The sequence below is a fragment of the Acomys minous genome (genome assembly GCF_964271855.1).
Source record: "Acomys minous genome assembly, chromosome: 13".
Classification (NCBI taxonomy): Eukaryota; Metazoa; Chordata; class Mammalia; order Rodentia; family Muridae; genus Acomys; species Acomys minous.
The window spans coordinates 103,088,267-103,107,095 of record NC_140495.1 but is presented as its reverse complement, the minus strand read 5'-3'; the positions used below and the strand labels follow the sequence as shown (position 1 = coordinate 103,107,095).

At 47.3% G+C, this 18,829-nt stretch overlaps 1 protein-coding gene across 2 annotated transcripts; it reads right to left on the bottom strand.

The window, feature by feature from the left end:
* Nucleotides 1-2,581: 2,581 nt before the first annotated feature.
* SPATC1L (spermatogenesis and centriole associated 1 like) lies at nucleotides 2,582-14,303 on the bottom strand. 2 transcript variants are annotated; one of them, XM_084752800.1, is made up of 4 exons: nucleotides 13,993-14,303; nucleotides 10,765-11,112; nucleotides 3,408-3,559; nucleotides 2,582-3,109 (listed from the first exon to the last, which is right to left on the bottom strand). In XM_084752800.1, exons 1-4 carry the CDS (start codon nucleotides 14,192-14,194, stop codon nucleotides 2,783-2,785), a joined length of 1,029 nt encoding a protein of 342 aa, XP_084608926.1. In that variant the 5' UTR covers nucleotides 14,195-14,303; the 3' UTR covers nucleotides 2,582-2,782. The 2 variants fall into 2 exon arrangements, with proteins under 2 accessions (XP_084608926.1, XP_084608927.1); XM_084752801.1 differs by lacking the exon at nucleotides 2,582-3,109 and having other exon boundaries at nucleotides 3,414-3,559; nucleotides 10,829-11,112.
* Between the last annotated feature and the right edge of the window lie 4,526 nt (nucleotides 14,304-18,829).

Genomic DNA, 18,829 nt, shown 5'->3' with positions numbered 1-18,829 from the left:
TGGTGGTGCACGTCTTTAATCCCAACACTAGGGAGGCAGAGGCAGGCAGATCGCTGTGAGTTCGAGGCTAGCCTGGTCTACAAAGTTAGTCAAGGCTACACAGAGAAACCCTGTCTCAAAAATCCAAAACAAACAAGCAAACAAACAAAAAAAGAATACCACAGGAAACCAGTCCAGACCTGCACCCATCTCCAGGGAACTCAGGCAAATTACACCACTATCAAAGATTGCCTGAAACACACACATTCAGACATACACACACATTCACACACACATGCACACACTCACACACATACACACACATCATATACTCATTCACACACACACACACACACACACACACACACATCCTTCACCACTGCTCTCTCTCTCTCTCTTTCCTGGCAGGAATGCTCTCCAGCCTTCTAAACAGAACACCAGACACTGCAACCTGGGAGGGGCTAAGTATCTCATCTCTAGGACCCAAGCCTAGGCCCACCATGTGCACGGAGAATAGTCACGTGGACACACAGCATCCTGGGACCACTCAGGGCTGAGCTCAGGAGCTTGGGGAGCTCATCGCTAAACGCTTGGTCCCAACAGCAGCAATGTTTAGATTAAGGGCTTCAGGATGTGATCGGATCCTGAGGACTCTGATCTCTGGGATGGATTAGGTCATTGATGAGTTCGTATTGAATGGACTATCGGGAGCCACTGTAGGAGGTGGCGGCCTGGTTGGGAGAGGTGGATTACTGGGGTGAGTTTGCCCTAGGAAAGGGTACACTTTGTCCCATATCTGTGTTCTCTCTGCTTCCTGGACGCTGAAAATGAGCAGCTTTGTCCCACCACGCACCCCCTGCCAGGAGATGTTGCTCCACCGTGGGCACTGAAACAATGGAGCCAGCCAACCTCTGGAATGTGAGCTAATAAACCCTTCCTCACTAAACTGACTTTCTCCGGTGTTTTATCACAGTGACGGAAAGCTGACTAACACAGAGACTCATAGCAAGTCCAAGAGCCCAACTCTTCATAGCCTGGAGCCCAGGGTCCAAGTCATCATCCCAACCATTCCCCAGGGCGACTTCTGATTTTCTATTTATTCTTTTATGACACTGTGACATGTTGAGTGCCTTGCTATTTAGAAAAAAACTCTCTTTCCACTGTGAGCTAGTAACTCCTGGTGTGTAAACATCCCTTTCTTATGCGAAACGACCAACTCAAAGCCTACTTCTTCATCCAACTCCCTTAAGCCAGGGGTCTCTGGCCTCCAAGCCACACAGGCTGAGGCGCTTGGTCAGTAGAGACACGCTTCTCTATCATAGTCTAAGCCTGTGGAAGCTAAACTCTACTCTTAAGCCTGTTCGTACCATTTCACCCATTTCTCCTCAGAGAAGCTGCCACAGCCCTCTCGTTCCTTTGAAGCACCCTGACCATCCCCTCACATAGCCCTGCATAGTAGCAGAGGGTACTTCTTATTCAAACTGTGAGTAACACTCTCCTCTCACCGCTCCGGTAGCCTGCTACGGCTAATTAAACAGGTACACGCTTCCTTATTCCTTACCTCAGGTTTGCAGGAAGCTTCCAGTCGCTGCCTTCGTGGGGGAGTGACTGTGACCTGTCTGGCTAAGACAACTGACAAAGCTGCAGGCCTGTGATCTGAAAGCTACTGGTGCATGCTATTTGGATGCCTCCGGGCCGCCTCGCTTTAACCACCCCAAAGGTGACTCCAAAAGGGGGAAGCTGCTGACAACAACACTGAGTCAGAGCCTCTCAAGGGCTCTGCCCTGGTGTCAGGTTTGGCCTCTCCCTTCACCGGGACTGCGCACTGCCGTCAACCGATAGGCAGCTCCGAACTGAACACACCTGTACCGAGCAGAGTCCGGTCTCTCAAGGATGTCGCTCAGTATTCTGGCTCCAACCACTGCGCGGGCAAGACAGTGATCCTACCCTCAGAATTCAGGGTAGCACTTGCCAAGTGTCGTGCCACCTCAGGTTTTTGTGTCTGGGTCCCCAGCCTCCCCAGCCTCAAGCGCACGGACTCACTGAGGGTTCCATGTACGCCCAGGGAAGCACCCATGGGGTGGGAATTGATGTGATGTCGCCACAATGCAACCTTGACACTCTGGCCAATATCCAAGAGCATTGCGGGCCTCCTGGGTCCCAAGAACTAAGCCCCATCAGCTCTTAGTGGTCCCTTCCTTATGTTGCTGCCGCTTCCTTAACTCCTGCTCCACAGAGCTTAGCCCGGGCCCAGCGCATGCGCAACCACACAGACCAACTAGATTGACGTGCGCTCTGCTGTCGTAGTCCAAAGTCCCTAATTTTGACTACAGGGCTGTGTTTCCATTCTGATAGGCTTGCGGGTTCCACAACCATCTTGCCTCCAGCTCTGCCTCTGGAGAAACCCAAACTGGAAGAGGATTTACTGGTCCTTTCAAGCGTGAGACTGAGGCCTTCAAGGATGCTGTGCTAAGGGTCCCCGCATAGAGCCTGAGCAGCAGCCCAGCCCAGGTTCTGTTCATAAACACTGTCACATCTCTTGCAGGCCAGCAGAGACCAAGACACCTCACCACGCCCTCAAAGAGCCAGAGGTAAGGCAAACAAATAAATAAGCTTTTAATAAGGCAACAGGTGCCCCCCGGCTGTGCGCGGCCCGGGCTGCTGGGTGCTCAAGGGCAAGCGCAGACGTGGAGGAGGCCTCTCCCCACTGTAGCTGGGCAGACAGCTTTCCATGCGGGAGGACGCGGGTGGCCCCCGGGTTTGGAATAAATACGTTTATTGCAGGAAGGGTGAGGCTAGCGGCTCACCAGGCGAAGAGCGGTTTGCTGTCCTCCTTGGAGAGCTCACACAGGCAGTTCAGCAGTAGCAAGGAGTCCCCCAGGAACTTGGGGGGCACGATGTCAATAACCAGCTTGCGCAGCGCAGCTGGGCTGCTATGCAGTGGGTTGGCCCGCAAGTCTGGCCGCTGCTTCAGGATGCCGTAGGTATTGATGAGGAACTCACTGAACACCGGGTGCACTTCGCGGCTGTAGCCTAGCTTCTCCAGCCGTGCTGTCAGAGTCAGATAGCGATGTGTCAGCTCACGGAGCTTCTTCTCATCCACGGAGCCATCTAGGGACTTGATAGACGTCTGAGGGACACAGAGCAGAAGAGACAAGGCACCAGGTCAGAGAAGTGTCTGACCCTAATGGAGGTAGGTGAGGCAGGGCAGACTTGGAGGCTTAAGAGGGGAAATGGATGCCTTCCGTCTCTTCAACAACTTCGGAAAAGTGAGCCCTTGGTGCGGAAGTGGGTAGTATTGGGGGGGGGGGTGTTGCAAGGGGGTATTCACTTGGACCCAAGAAGAGTCAGGTGTCAGCAAAGACTTGCCAGCACTAGGATGTGCCCCCAAATACCAACCCTGACCTCCAGCAACAAAGACAGTGTACCTGCTTGATCTTCTCAGGGATGTTGGACACTGTGAAACCATAGAGGCGTGTCACCCCCGGGAACACATAGGCCAGGATACGCCGGTCAAGCTGGAACGCGATCTCCCCCACGATTCGGCCATCCTTCTCAGGGCCCGCAAAACTCTGGATCTCTGGGTGAGACAGGTCCCATCCTGACCATTTCAAGGTCCCAGGTACCTTTGCCCCCCACTGTCAGGGTAAATGAAAATCCTTAAAAAGCTGAGATGTTTGACCGGGAGGTGGCACTGGTCCCTCTCTGCACCAGCCTGTTTCTCTGGGACCTGGACACATGCATGGCTCCCTTCTCTGTTTGAGATGCCAAAAGCCATGTGAACCTGAAGAAGAGAATGGGTCCCCTAGGGAGAAGGCACCCAGGTCTATCCAGAGAGAGTGGGGTTCTCTGCTCTAGAGGAATTTTAATTCAGCAACATGGCTACTTTGGCAAGGGCTCATACCCAAAGACTGGTCTGTGTAATCTAGCTGGAATACAGACATACCTTAGTATACACCTTTAATCCCTCTGGCTGGAATATAGACACATATACCTTTAATCCCTCTGGCTAGAATTTAGTACACATGTTTAATCCCAAACAAGGATGCCTAGTTGAGCAACAGACTAATGTAACTGATGAATCAGAGAAAGATTTGACAGGATGAGTCAGAGATAGGATATGCCCAACTCTCACAAGAGCAGAGAAGAAAGAGAAGCTACTTAAGAGCAGCAGCAGAGAGAGAGGGAGGGAGGGAAGGGGAGGGAGGGAGAGAGACAGACAGACAGACAGACAGACAGACAGACAGACAGACAGACACAGAGAGAGAAAGGATTGGTTCATAGAGACAGAGTTCAGGAGTACAATACAGCTGAGTGCAGTTCAGTTCAGTTGAGTGCAGTTCAGTTCAGAGGCAGTTTTTCCAAGCAGAGCAATTCATTAAGAAGCAGATAGAAGCCCATTTGAATCAGTCAGCTTGGAGAGGAGTTTTGAGCCAGAACAGCTGAGTTGAACCAGCCAGCCAGAGTTCAGAAATAACTTGAAAGGGTGAGCTTATTCAGGAGGTAAGTCTCAGAGACTGAAAACATTCTAGGCCTCGGTTAGTAGAAGGAGGCTGGAAGCTGAAGCCAGGCTTGCAGAGGATTAGATTGTACAGAGGGTAGAAGCTTCCAGGCCTAGGGATAGTTAGAAGGAAACGCTGGGGGCTGAGCACAAGCCATGTATTCATAAAGCTTGAGTATGGCTCTCATCCCCTCTTCTGAGGACATAAAAAACAATATTTACACTCCCCTGTTGTTCCCAGATGCTGTCCTGCCGACCCTGCCAGCTCAACCTTCTCTGAGAACAGCAGAGGCATCACAGCCTGGCTCTAGAAAGAGCCAACCTCTTCTGGTCTACACCATTGCCACCAAAGACTGGCTGATGTCTAAAGGTGCACTGTCAGTCCGATCTTGCCATTGGTGAGGATGATGGGCCAACAGGAGATTCTCTTTTCACTCTTCTTATAGCTATCAGGACACTTGATTCCTTCTCTACCCAGCACCTCCCAAAAAAACTGCCCCACAAATCCCCTCTTCACATAGCAGCCTCTAGCATCATAGAAATCATTATTAAACGATGCAATGCATACCAATATCCTTTCAAACTCCAGCTCCTAAGTCATCGGTTTTCAACCTGCATGTTGTGACCTCTTGGAGGAGCCACTCACCCTTTCAAGGGGGTACATATCATATCCTGGATGTCATGCATTTACATTACAGTTCATAAAAGTAGCAAAGTTACAGTTATGATGTAGCAACAAAAAAAATGTTATGGTTTGGGGTCACCACAACATGGGGAACTGCGTTAAAGGGTCGCAGCATTAGGAAAGTTGAGAACCGCTGGCCTAAGTGATGACAGTACAGGAGCGCATCACCACACCTGGACCCTTGTCTATTTTCAATTGGATTGTTTGGCTTTTTACTATTGAATGCAAGGGGTTTTCATTTTGTTTTTTAGCTTGTTTTTTAAGCAAGGTCTTAGTCTGTAGCCCAGGCTAGCCTAGAAACCACTATGTAGTCCATGCTGTCTTGCAACTCAAAGCAAGACTCCTGCCACAGCCTCCTACGACCTGGGATTACAAAAGTGAGCCACTACATCCTGCAAGAGTTCCTATGTGTTCTGGAACTATTTCCACACCAATACATGATTTATGAATATTTTCCACAGTGACTTTTCATTTCTTGATGTTCCTTAAAGCAAGAGAAGAAAGAGTTTAGTTTATCTATTTTTGGTGGTTGCATAGGGTTTTGGTGTCATACCTAAAATTCCACTGTCAAATCTAAGGTAATGAAGACTGAACCCTGTGTCTTTAAGTTTTATGGGTCTTAGAATTATTTTTTTAATTTATTTATGCATTTTATGTATGTGGGTATTTTGTCTCCATGTACATCTGCACACTAGAAGACAACATCAGACAATTGTAAGCTGCCATGTGGGTGCTGGGAATTGAACTCAGGAACTTCAGAAGAGCAGTGAGTGCTCTTAACCACTGAGCTATCTCTGCAGCTCCCAGTTCTTAGAAGTCTTAGATCTCAGATTTCTTGGGCATTTTTCAAATGCCTTGAGCTGACTGTTGCATGTGATATGAGGTATGGCCCATATCACACACACACACCCACGTGTTCAGGATGACTGCTCTTCCTGCACTGCACTGTCTGAGTGGCACTTCATCACATCACACTCCAAATGCATGGGTGGTAGGCACATCAGCCCTTATCACGAGCCTTGGTTTCTGTGGCTTTATAATAAATTTGAAATTGGAAAAGTGTGAGTCCTCCACTCTGTTCATTTTTTAAAAGTTGTTTTATCTGTCCTGTCCTTTGTATTCCAATATAAATAGAAGGTTCTGCTTATCTTTTCATTAAAAAAAAAAAACTAGCTAGAACTGATGAGTTGCAATGATCTACTAATTATTATTGATATCGGCTATTAAACAATATTAAGTCTTCTAACAGCTGTGTCAGTTATTTAAAGTTTTATGCCTTTCAATGTGTTTCTGTCTGAGTCAATTTGTACAGTTGCAGAAGGTATTAACACCCAGGAATTGAGAACTCGGCTGGAAGCTTCCTCCCGGCTGGCAGCGTTTACAGCGCTAGAGAAGGTGCTATGCAGGCTTCCCAGCGGTGGGGATGCTACAGTGCCGGCCTGACAAGCATGATGTGCTCAGTGATACATAGTGGCATAGTTTTCATAGGGGCAACCAACTACTTTGCGGTTGGACTTGAGACCTGCTCCAGAGGTGGGAATTCATGCCTGGGACTGTAAGCCTAACTAACAGCCCATGACTCTGGAAGTCAAAGGTCCTAGACCAAGCTTACTATTACTGATTCCCTAAAGGGATGTCAAACTGCCTTCTAAATATTTATGTTTATTCCCAGGGAGTAGTGCGGCTTCCGGTGCTGGTCAGAATAGCTTCTGTCTGCCGTGGGCAGTGGTTAATGCAGAGACTCACAACTGGTCAAAGTGCTAAGAAAAAGTTATTGTTGACTACTCAACCTTAAACGCACATCCCTAACGCTCCAGGGACATTGCCAAAGAAGGGGAGGAGAGAGTGTAAGAGGCAGAGGAGGGAAGAGCGCTGTGGAATGCTGTCCTCTGAACTGTGACGTGGCCATGCACTCCAGAATTCACCACAGCTGGGCTTGTTGCCTGCACAAGGCCTGTGAGCCTTGAGCACATCAGCATTCTGAAATGGATGAGGGAGGGGCTCCTAGGGTTCCAGCTCTAGCTGAGGAGCTCTTGGCAGTTACTGGCAGCTGGAGAAAGGGGAACCATTTTTCTTCAGTGGTGTAGCCACTTGTAAGTTGCCCATGCGCCAGTAAATAGCTCCACTCATGTTTGTGCAGGCAACCACAGTTAAACTCAGTGGGGTCATCCAAAGACACAGAGGTTAGGGGAGAATCTGTTAGGGAAAAGAAGGAGACCCAGAGGAAGTGGGAGGAGTGGGAGTGAAAAAACCAGGTGTGAATATGACCACAATGCACTAGTACAGGTATACAATTGTCAAAGAATTATGTTCCTTTTAGATCAAGGAATTAAAACTGACAAGTCAATCAAGCACACGGGCCCAGTCAAGCATGGTGGGACATGTAATCTCAACATTTAAGAAGCAGACACAGAAGGACTGGTGTGAATCTGAGCCCATCCAGGGATACAGAGTGAAAGCCTTTCTCAAACAAACATACATACAAACAAACATACATACATATATACATACATACATACGGTAGATGGAGACATGGAGAGGTAAAATGCTTATACCCTCTCTATATTAATGCATCTCACTGTGTCTCTCTGTCTCTATCTTGAAAACAAAAAACAACAACAACAACAACAAAACAAATAAAAACCAAATAAATGTCAAGGCCAAGCTGCTTTCACTACTGAATTCTGACAAACATGTGAGAAGTAAGACAAGCAATTTATAGCAAATCAGAAATTTACATTACAAGAAAATTGAAGAACAGTTTCTCTCATGAACAGCACAAATTCTTTTTGTTTTTGTTGTTATTGTTTTGTTTTTCGAGACAGGGTTTCTCTGTGTAGCCCTGGATGTCCTAGATTCACTTTGTAGTCCAGGCTGGCCTTGAACTCACAGCGATCCGCCTGCCTCCGCCTCCCCGAGTGCTGGGATTACAGGTGTGCAGCATAGCACCTAGCACAGCACAAATTCTTTACAAATTCTAGCAAGCAGAACTCAACAAGGGGAAAAAGTAAAATATGTCACCATCAGATGAGGTTTCTCTCAGGAATGCAAGGTTAGTTTAACATTTACAAAATTAGTGTGATTTAGCATAGGCTATGATACGAATAGGCCTCCTAAAAGCCCAGGTGTAAAGATTTGATTTCACGGTAGTACAGCTTTGGGCCTTGAAAGAAGGGGAGCCTGCTGGCAGGTCCCTGGCTCACTGCAAGTGTGCCCTCACATGGCACCGTGGGACCAAAGGCCCTGCCTGACCTGTCTTTTCCCTCCACCTCTGCGCTGTGCCTCCCTCACCAGAATCACAAATCCATGGGACAACTTGATCTTAGACTTGTGTCTTCCAAACCCTGAGCCAAAACAAACATCTGTTTACTCCGTAGCTAGCCTGTGTCCAGGGTTTTTGTTACAGTGTGAAGTCAAACTATTAACATATCACAAAAGACAGATATTTATTTTGACAGGTGTTGAAAGGGTTTTTAACAAAATTCTTTTGTTAAATGGAGGAGTGCTGTGGAATGCTGTCCTCTGAACTGTGACATGGCCATAGGATTTTTTTTTTCCCAGTCTGATCAAAAGCATCGACAAAAACCTTAGCTAATGTCAAACTTCATAGTAACAGACTGAAGACTTTCTGTAACTAGAAAAAGACAAACATGTCACTGTCATCATTCCCACTTCACATTGGTTTAGCGACCAGTGTAAGAAAAAGAAAATAAAGACATAAGTTAGAAACAGAACAAAGAGCTCATCTTCCTTCACAAATGACATAATTGGGCCAGGGCTGTAGCTCAGCAGTAGGGCATTTGTCTAGCATGCTGGGGCCCTGAATTTGGTCCCTGTGCTGCACAACCAAAAACAGACAAATAAAAAAACAGAAGGAATCTGTCAAAATGGTTACCAGTTTGGCAAGTTTTAAAGACACAAATTATATTAATCAGTGTTCTCCAGAGAAATCGAACCATCCGGAGTGTGTGTGTGTGTGTGTGTGTGTGTGTGTGTGTGTGTGTGTGTGTGTGTGTACAGAGGGATTCATTATAAGGAATTCACATGATTATGCGATCCTACAGATCTTGAGATCTGCAGTCAGCAAATGGCAAAGCCAAAAGACCTGATGGTGTAGAGAAGATTCCTCTCCACAGGCTGGCATCATAGTGACCAGAAAGCACTGGTAGTTAAGGCTCATGTCTGAAAGCAACCTCAGAAGACAGAATTCTCAGGGGGATCTCTTCAGGTCTTCAACTGATTTGATAAGGAATACCCACATTGAGTGTGGTGATTTTGATTTATCCAGACTACAAATTTAAATATTAATCTCATTTAAAAAAAACTTTGTGGGTTTTTGTGTGTGTGTGTGTCGAGGGGGAGGGCATTTCAAGACAGGGTTTCTCTGTGGAACAGCCCTGGCTGTCCTAGAACTTTCTTTGTAGACCAGGCTGGCCTCAAACTCACAGAGATCTGTCTGCCTCTGCCTCTGCCTCTGCTGGATTAAAGGCATGCGTTACCATGCCTGGCCTTAAAAAAAAAAATCTTTACTAGCATACCCAGTATAATGGTTGGCCGAATGACCAGGCCCTGGCCCACACACTGATACATGACTCATAAGTTAATTATTGCAGAGGTCAGTATACAGGTAACTATATAGGAATATATAGAGATATTTACATGTATAGGAAATATAAAAGGTAATTAATATAATTTATGACTAGGACTTGATGGTGCATGTCTTTAATGCCAGCACTTGGGAGGCAGAGGTTAGTGAATCTCTGTGAGTTTGAGGTCAGCCTAGTGTACATAGTAAGTTTCAGGACAGCTGGGCTATGTAGAGAGATTCTGCCTCAAAAATAAATAAATAGGCCTGGCATGGTGGCTCACACTGTAATCTCAGCACTTGGGAGGCAGAGGCAGGCAGATGGATCTCTGAGATCGCGGCCAGCCTGGGGTATAAAGTGAGTTCCAGACAGGCAAGACTCCACAAGAAACCCTGTCTTGAAAAACCAAAAATAAAAAATAGAGTCCAAAACTAGACTCAGATGCAGGAAGAGGTCCGTTTTTGACAAGAAGCTGAGGTCGTTCCACAGGGAAGAGCCATCAAGTGCCGCTGCTGGAAGTAGGTCCTGATGCAAAGCTCACAGCACAGAGCAAAACCAAACACTTGTAACTAGTGAGAGAGCCAAATCCAAAGCCTAAAGCTACAAGACTTCTAAAAGACTAAATCTATAATGTTGGATTTAACAAGGACTTCTGAAACTGCACACAAAAAGTACAGAGGACAAAAGAAAATTATCACAAAGTCCTACTTGACTATGTTCAATAATTTCATCTTTCCCTCAACAGCAACCGACTGAGAGGAGATACCTAGGAAACACAAGCCCAAAAAGGGCTTAGAGCTAGAATCACATAAAGAGATTGTTTTGTTTTGTTTTGTTTTGGCTAAATGAGGACAAGCGACTCCATTTTTTTCCAAAAGGCCAGGACAGACATAACCCTGACCCCTCACCCCTGACCCCTGACCCCTGGCCCACCCTAGCTCTCCTCCCTATGCTTTGCCACTGGAGAAGCTAGCCACAGTCTCCCCACCCAGGGCCACCTGTGTGTACCATACCATTGAGGTAATAGGTCCTCCTGCTCCTATCCCCAGTGGGCAGGTTACTCTCCGAGAAGCACACCTTCTTAGGCCGCACAATTTCCCTGGACTCAAGCAGGGTCTTGTCAGACAGGGTGTCCTGCAAGGGAGTCAGGAGTGGGGACAGCTTCCTGTCGGTAATTCGTGTGTGTAGATCTGGAGGACTGAGGAAGGCCTTGAAAGGCACCTGGGAGGCGGTTGCACAGCCTGGGGAGGCGTCGTCCTCACTGGAGAGCGGGGCATGTGAGCATAGCAGGTCCTCCAGGGAAGAGGTCTGTAGCTGGGAGGGTGTGTCAGGGACTGTGGCAAACCTTCCAAAATCTGGACCTGAGGTGGAGAAGCAAAGGACAGTAGTCAGGCTGGAGGTACTCAGGCGCGCCAGGAAGCCCAGAGAGAGATGGATAAAACCTACCACTCCCAGTCAGAGCTCTGCCTCTCCCCTGACCTTGGCACTTCACCAGGTGATGGAGGTGATGGAGGGAGCCCCTGCTTCAAGAACTCCACAGTAAGCGTGTGGGCATTGATGGGCTCACAACCACACTCACTGGAGTGACACCTACATGCTTTTCAAATTGGTCAAAAATTATAAGTCTTTCTGCAATGTAAGTTTTTCAGATTCATCCATATCCAGCCACCTGTGGACCACATGGTTCCTCTGTTTCTGGGCCCATGTCCACACCCAAGGACTTTTCACCCTTTTCACCATAAAAGCAAAGCTGTGGCTAGGAGTGAGGGTTCAGTGGTAGGGCATTTGCTTGGCTGGGCTACAGACCCTGAATTCAAAGCTCAGTACTTGAAACAAACAAATAACAAAGCTGTGGTCAGCATCTCTGGATGTGCCTCGTGGCTCTCAGTGAGCCCTTCCTTCTGCAGGCACACCTGAGCTCAGGTGTGTGCATGTTTGACTGCCTCTTGTTTTCCACAGCCTCATCAACTGTAACTTATCTGTCTGTTCTTGGACTTGGGAAGTTCTCAGCTACCCAGAGTGTACTCTCTTAGCAAGAAAGCAAGTGTACCTGAGAAAGTGTTTTTATAAGTCTATCAAAAATCATATCTTAAAAAGGGCATATGCAAAAACTAGCTACTCTGCCCAGAAGTGTTTCATTAAAGAAGAAGAAGAAGAAGAAGAAGAAGAAGAAGAAGAAGAAGAAGAAGAAGAAGAAGAAGAAGAAGAAGAAGAAGAAGAAGAAGTTGTTAAAATGAGAGCCGGACATGATGGCACACGTCTGTAATCCCAGCACTGGGGGAGTCAGAAGCAGGTGCATCGCTGTGAGTTTGAGGCCAGCCTGATCTACAAATTGAGTCCAGGACAGCCAAGGCTACACAGAGAAAGCTTGACTGAAAAAAACCAAAGGAGGAGAGGAAGAAGAGAAGGAGGAGGAGCAGGAAGAGAAAGAGGAGAAAGAGGAAGAGGAGGAGGAAGAGAAGAAGAGGAGGAGAAGGAGGAAGTCGTTAAAACAACAACTTTGCCAGCAAGATGCTATACCTCCTGTCTGCCCTTGTAAGATCCTTGGTCCTTGAGGGCCTCATAGGCCCTACCCATACACCCTTCACCACACTGAAGAGCCTGTATACAGCTATATGCCAACTAGAAATGTTTTTGGAAACTGATGTTAAATGGTTCAGTAAGAAGCAGAAAAACCAAAGTGGTTCAATAAACACATTTCTAAAAATTCTGAGGAGAAAAAAAAAAAGGTTTCTTCAACAAACAGTTCTGGGAAAACTGCATTTCACATGTAAAAGTGCAAGACTAGATTATTCTTACACGCTGGGAACCCGGCCAGGTGGCATGCGGTTCACCAGTCCCTGATAGTGGTCAGCAACAAAGAGACGTGGGGGCTAGTGCCTAAACGGCCTCCACAACACTTACTCTTACAAATGTCACACATTCGCTGCAGGATGTCACACGTGGCCGGTTTCATGAGTGTGGTCCCTCCAACTTCAGCCACTTGTCATCAACACTGTCTCTACCCTCCCCCGACTCTAGCTCCCTGTGAGATCGAATCCCCTATATTATCCAAGCTCCCTCTTCAAGGTCCCCCTTGGGACTCAGCAGTGGAGATGTGATCAAGGACCCTCTGATAGGCTTTGTGCCTACCAGACCCCAGTGGATTACAAAATGCCCTTTCAATGCTGGGCTGAGAGGACAGAGGCAGACATCCCAATGGACTCTAAGAAGTCACTACACCAAACGCAGGACCTCGCAATCTTCCTTTCAATGAGTTCATTGCTAAGCTCCAAGACATCCCACAGGAGTGGGCTACAGCCTGGCCAACTTCACACTTTACCATCAGATTGTTTGTCTTCTTAAAGACTTGGTGAGTTGGAACAGCTCTCTAGCCTCTCACTCTGGCCAGGGGGTATGGATGGCAATCGCTGCCTTCAGGAAGCTCACCCCACTAGAGTTCTCAGACATCAGGAATTGATCGGGAGCAGGAGCTCTGTCTACTGCCTACCATGCCAACCAAAGTGCCACCCACTCACACCCAAGGGTTGATGTCAGGACTCCCTCTGCAGTGGGTGCTGCACCCCGCTCCCAAGTGACTCTTTTTCTTTCTTTTTTTTTTTTCATTTTTTTAGATTTATTTATTTATTATCATGTATACACTGCTCTGGTTGCACATACACCTACAGGCCAAAAGAGGGCATCAGATCACATTATAGAGGGTTGTGAGCCACCATGTGGTTGCTGGGAATTGAACTCAGGACCTCTGGAGGAGCAGTCAGTGCCCTTAACCTCTGAGCCATCTCTCCAGCCCTAAGTGACTCTTTCAACTGATGGCAAATGAATGGATGAGGCTCAACTTAGCTCTATCAATAGGCTCATCTGCACCTCTGTAAGGCAGGCAAACAGGACCAGCTGCTACAAAGCAGAGGAAGAAACACACAAAGCTGGATGAAACTGCTTAACCAAGCCCAACAAAAATGGAAATGACCTCAGCAGGCCTGGAGCCATGTGACCACACCCTGCCTGTTTTAATCCAGGTGGCAGAGCTTCAAGATTGCCACAGGGGAGTCCTCCAGCTATTGCCAACCGGCATAGCTACCAGCTGACATGTCCACTCCACCATTCATCTGTGGGCTGCATCCCTGACAGAAGTGCTTTCCCCAAGACGATCTACACAGCAGGCTACCTGGCCTATCTAAACCCTACGACCCACCCTGCACAGGTGGAGCTGCCCTGTCTTGGCAAGGCCTGCACCTCACCTCCGTTCCCCGGGGAGCAGGCCTCAGGGTAGGTAGCGGCCTTGGGAAAGAGCAGGTCCCGGCCCCCTCGGCCACAGCTCTCCTGGCAACTCTCACTGAGCAGCCGCTTCAGCATCTGGTTCTCCTTGAGGAGGCGCACCTGCTTCTTCAGATCTGCGTTCTCACTCATAAGCCTGTTCATTAGCTCGCTACCCTCTGCCATGGTGTCCAAAGGTGCTCACATGTGGGCCCGTGGCCCCATGGAGATGGAAATACAGAGTCCACAGACCCCACAGAAACTGCCTAAGGCCACGGAGTTCCACGCCGCCTGACCTTCCACAGCCTTGTGATGTCGCTTCCCTTAAAGAGGCAGCATCACAAAGCCAACATCCTTCTTCCTCGGCCATGTTCCAAACATCTTTAAACCAACCTGGACCCGGTGAGACACAGAGATGCCAGACGCATACTGAGTATGTAGGTGTGTGCCTCAAATCATAGAGGGATTGGGTGTTGTTAACATTGACAGGGTCCACAGAATGTGAAGGCAGGAGTATGACTTTCTAGAAGTCAGCCTACACAGAGAGGACATCATGTACCAAGACCTTCAAGGCCAGACCTTGCCAACATCTTCCAGAAGCAGCCAGGACAGGGCATGGGCAACCTTGCTGTCCACATCCTGTGAAGTCCACAGCCCATAGTGGACTTGGCTGTCATCTGAGTGACTGATCTTCCCATGACATGTGCTGTTAACCTGTCATTTCCTGTCTCCACAGGACCACAGGTCAGAGGGGCTCCCAGAACCTACAGGATATATAAGATGCTGGTTTGGAGTTTCACCCTTGGAACCTATACTTAAGGAAGGAAAGGGCCATTAGAACAGAGGAGGTGACCAGCCTAGGGCAGGACCCCACCATTGCCTCCACAGTCCTGGGGAGATGCTATGGGAACCCTGACAGGGCTAGAAGTGGAGGCCACTTACTGATCACATTATTAGATTTCCCTCATGAAAAGATGTGAGGCAGCACATTTGTGTCCAGCACACACACTGTGAGTACTGAGTGTCTGGCTCCATGCCGTACACTGGACTCATTAGGGATGAGGCCCTATGGACCAGTGACCATGACACTGGCAGTGCTAGAGTTAATGTAAGTTAGTGTACAGCTAATGTAAGTTAATGTACAGTTAATGCAAGTTAATGTGCAGTTAATGTAAATTAATATACAGTTAATGTAAGCTAATGTAGGTGTCTAGAAATTTACCCAGGCATCCTGCTTTTCCTAGTGCACAAAGTGGATGACCTCTATTTCTGAATCAGGTCTTCCTGTACTGGCTGCTCAGAAACACCAATGGGGCTGGAGAGATGGCTCAGAGGTTAAGAGCACTGGCTGATCTTCCAAAGGTCCTGAGTTCAACTCCCAGAACCCACATGGTGGCTCACAACCATGTATAATGAGATCTGATGCCCTCTTCTGATGTGTAGGCACACATGCAGGCAGAAGACTATATGAATAACAAATAGATAAATCTTTAAAAAGAAATGAAACACTAATGGTTGCTGCCTGGTCCTCCTTGATAAGAAAGGAGGCAACCAGAAAACCCCAATCCAACTTCTACCAGGTCCTTCTCTGCCAATGTCTTAGGCACTCTGTCCCCAGGTAAAAGTCAGTCCAGACAGCCATGTTAGTATAATATTTCAAGTACAGCAAACTTGGAATTTGGGGGGGGGGGAAAGGAGTGTGTGTGTGTGTGTGTGTGTGTGTGTGTGTGTGTGTGTGTGTGTGTCAAGGTTTCTCTGTGTAGCCTTGGCTGTCCTAGACTCGCTTTGTAGACCAGGCTGGCTTCGATTGAACTCAGAGCAATCTGCCTGCCTCTGCCTCCCACGTGCTAGGATAGGAGTAAAGGCGTGCACCCCCACGCCCGGCCTGAGAAAAGAGATTCTTAAAACATCAAATGTTCGATCAATTGGCCTCTCTCCTCAGACAAGGGCAGTGGGAACCAGAACAGGAACCGCTAAGGGCTGTCAGCAGCCGTCAAAGACAGAAAGCAGAGCTCAGGAAAGCTCAGGGAGTTTGAGTGGCTTTCCTTCCACTAGCTGTTGTTGTTGTTGTTTTTCAAGACAAGATTTCCTTGTGTAGTTCTAGCTGTTTTAAAACTTGCTCAGTAGACCAGGCTGGCCTCAAACTCAGAGATCACCTGCCTCTGCCTCCAAGTCCTGGGATTAAAGGCGTGTGCCACTGCTACCTGGTCCCATCCAGTAGCTTCTAACTGCACTGAAATGCCACCTCTTTCTCCCAGCAACAAAATGCCATCCAGCCACCAGGCTATCAACACTCTGTCTATTTACTTATCATAATCCTTTTAATATGTCCTGAACTCACTTTGTTATTAATCTGTTTAGTGTCACATTTGTGACAGAACTGATCTGAATTACCTTTTCTTATGTCTTTAAATTTTTTTATTAGTTTATTATAAATTTATTTACCTGGGTGTTTTGTCTGCATGTATGTCTGGGCACTACGTGCATGCCAGAAAAGGGTGCTAGGTCCCCTAGAACTATTGTTACAGACAGTTGTGAGCTGCCATGTGAGCGCTGGGAATCAAACTCATGTCCCCAGGGAGAACAGCCAGTGCTCTTAACCACTGAGCTATCTCTCCAGTCCCTAAAAGCCTTATTGAATTTTCATTTACTTATTCTGTGTGTTAGTGTGTGGGTGTACATGCATGCCATAGCACACGTGTGGCAGTCAGACGACGACTTTCAAGAGACAGTTCTCTCTCTGTATCATGTGGATGCTGGGGATCAAATTTACGTCATCAGGCTGGCAGAGTTGTCCTCACCTGCGGAGGATTCTCAGCAGCCTCTCAAAAACGCCTTAATCTGACTTTAGACCATCATGGTGCAAAATGAGCTGCCAAGTGTCCCAACTCTGGGATAGTCATGCCAAATGTTGTTGTTATTATTTTTTTTATTATTATTATGTTTTTTGAGACAGGGTTTCTCTATGTAGCCTTGGCTGTCCTGGAACTCTCCTTGTAGACCGGGATAGCCTCAAACTCAGAGTGCTGGGATTAAAGGCATGCACCACCAAGCCAAGCCCTAAAGCCGTTATTTTTAAAGACTAATTTCAGGTGTACAGCAATCCTGGGGTGAGGTAGAGATCACTTGCACACCCTCTACTCCCACATAAGCATATATTCTCCCCGTCAGAACCCTGCACCTGAGGATCCAATTGTCAAATTTGGCATGTTCCTATCACTGAGTGTCTAGTGTGCATGCAGCTTCCCTCTTGGAGTTGTGTTTGGCAAATGTGTAATGGTGGTATGTGCCCGCTACAGTGTCCTGCAGAGTACTCTCCATGGCCTTGAGGATCCTGTGCTTTTTATCCATTACTGTGCCAGAGCTGGAATCATGGTACATGAACCCCAATATACCCCATTTTGTGTGTGTGTGTGTGTGTGTGTGTGTGTGTGTGAGAGAGAGAGAGAGAGAGAGAGAGAGAGACAGACAGACAGACAGACAGACAGACAGACAGAGACAGAGAGACAGAGACAGACACACACACAGAGAGAGAGACAGACAGACAGACAGAGACAGAGACAGAGAGAGAAACAGATAGACAGATTTGGCTGTGCACCTCTGGTGGCCAGAAGATAACTTTGACAAACTAGTTCTCACCTTCCACTTTGAGGCATGGTCTCTCTTTCTGCTCTTGTGCAGCGTATTCATCCTCACTGGCCCAAGTTTCAGGGTGGTGCTCCTGCCTCTACCCTCCATTTTGCTGTTGAGTGCTGGATTACAGATGGATACTTTGGCATCTGGCTTTTTACCTGGGTTCTAGGGACAAAACTCTATCATCTGGTTTGTGTTTCTAGTAATTTTACCCTGTGAGCCCCTATATCTTTTTTTAAAAAAGAGATTATTTTTTGATAAAACTATGACAAGTTTATAAACTTATTATCATTACCCTTGAAAAAGCAGGACCCATTATATTGTGCACAAATAGAAATTAAAGCCAGTGGAGCAGACACTAGTTGTCTTAGGTATGGGCATTGCTGCTACATGGGGTCATCTGATCAGGTAGACCCAAATCAAAGGACTGAGAGGAAGAAAAGAGACTACAAAGGGGGAAATGATTGCCACATCACCAAGCCCACCTTCCCAAAGTCATGGCCTAGAAATCCCCTTCTAAGAGTAACCTCAGTCAGCTCTGTTCTTGCCTTTGTCTTTCATCATACGTTAGTTAGAATTCTGCTGCCTAACGCCCACGTTTTGGGGCTTTCCCCAATTCCTTCCTCTCCCAATTAATTTCACTTAAGTCAACGAACACACTTTCCAGTTTGTGAAGATGCTTTTCACTCGCAGCATGATGGGTGATGTAGAGGCCCCAGGATGTGTTAGTCTCCATTGCTGCAGGTGATGAGTCACACATGCCAGTGAGCTTGTTTGGGGATTAGGTAATAGAACCTGCTCTTGGCAGTGTCCTAGTTTCACTTCTGTTTATGTGATGAAAACACTTTGACCAAAAGCAGCTTAGGAGAGGAAAGGTGTTATTCACTTATAACTCCGTGTCACCATCCATGAGGCAATCTCAAAGCTAGGCTTGTTTGTTCCATGCAGTATTACCTCTAACCAAGGAACTCACTTTACGGCCAAAGTGTGGCAAGAACCACAGAGGGTAGTGCTCGCTGGCTGGCTCGTAGGCTCATGCATTCCATTAGGTAATAAAAGTGGCATTGTTAAAGCTAACTTCACCAAAAACCGAAAAGCCAGGAGGCAGTAGCTCCCCTTGTCTCAGCATCACACCTTCTCTGCTCTTTATTTTTGCCAGACCAGTTTGCAGTTAGGAGAATGGGCCTT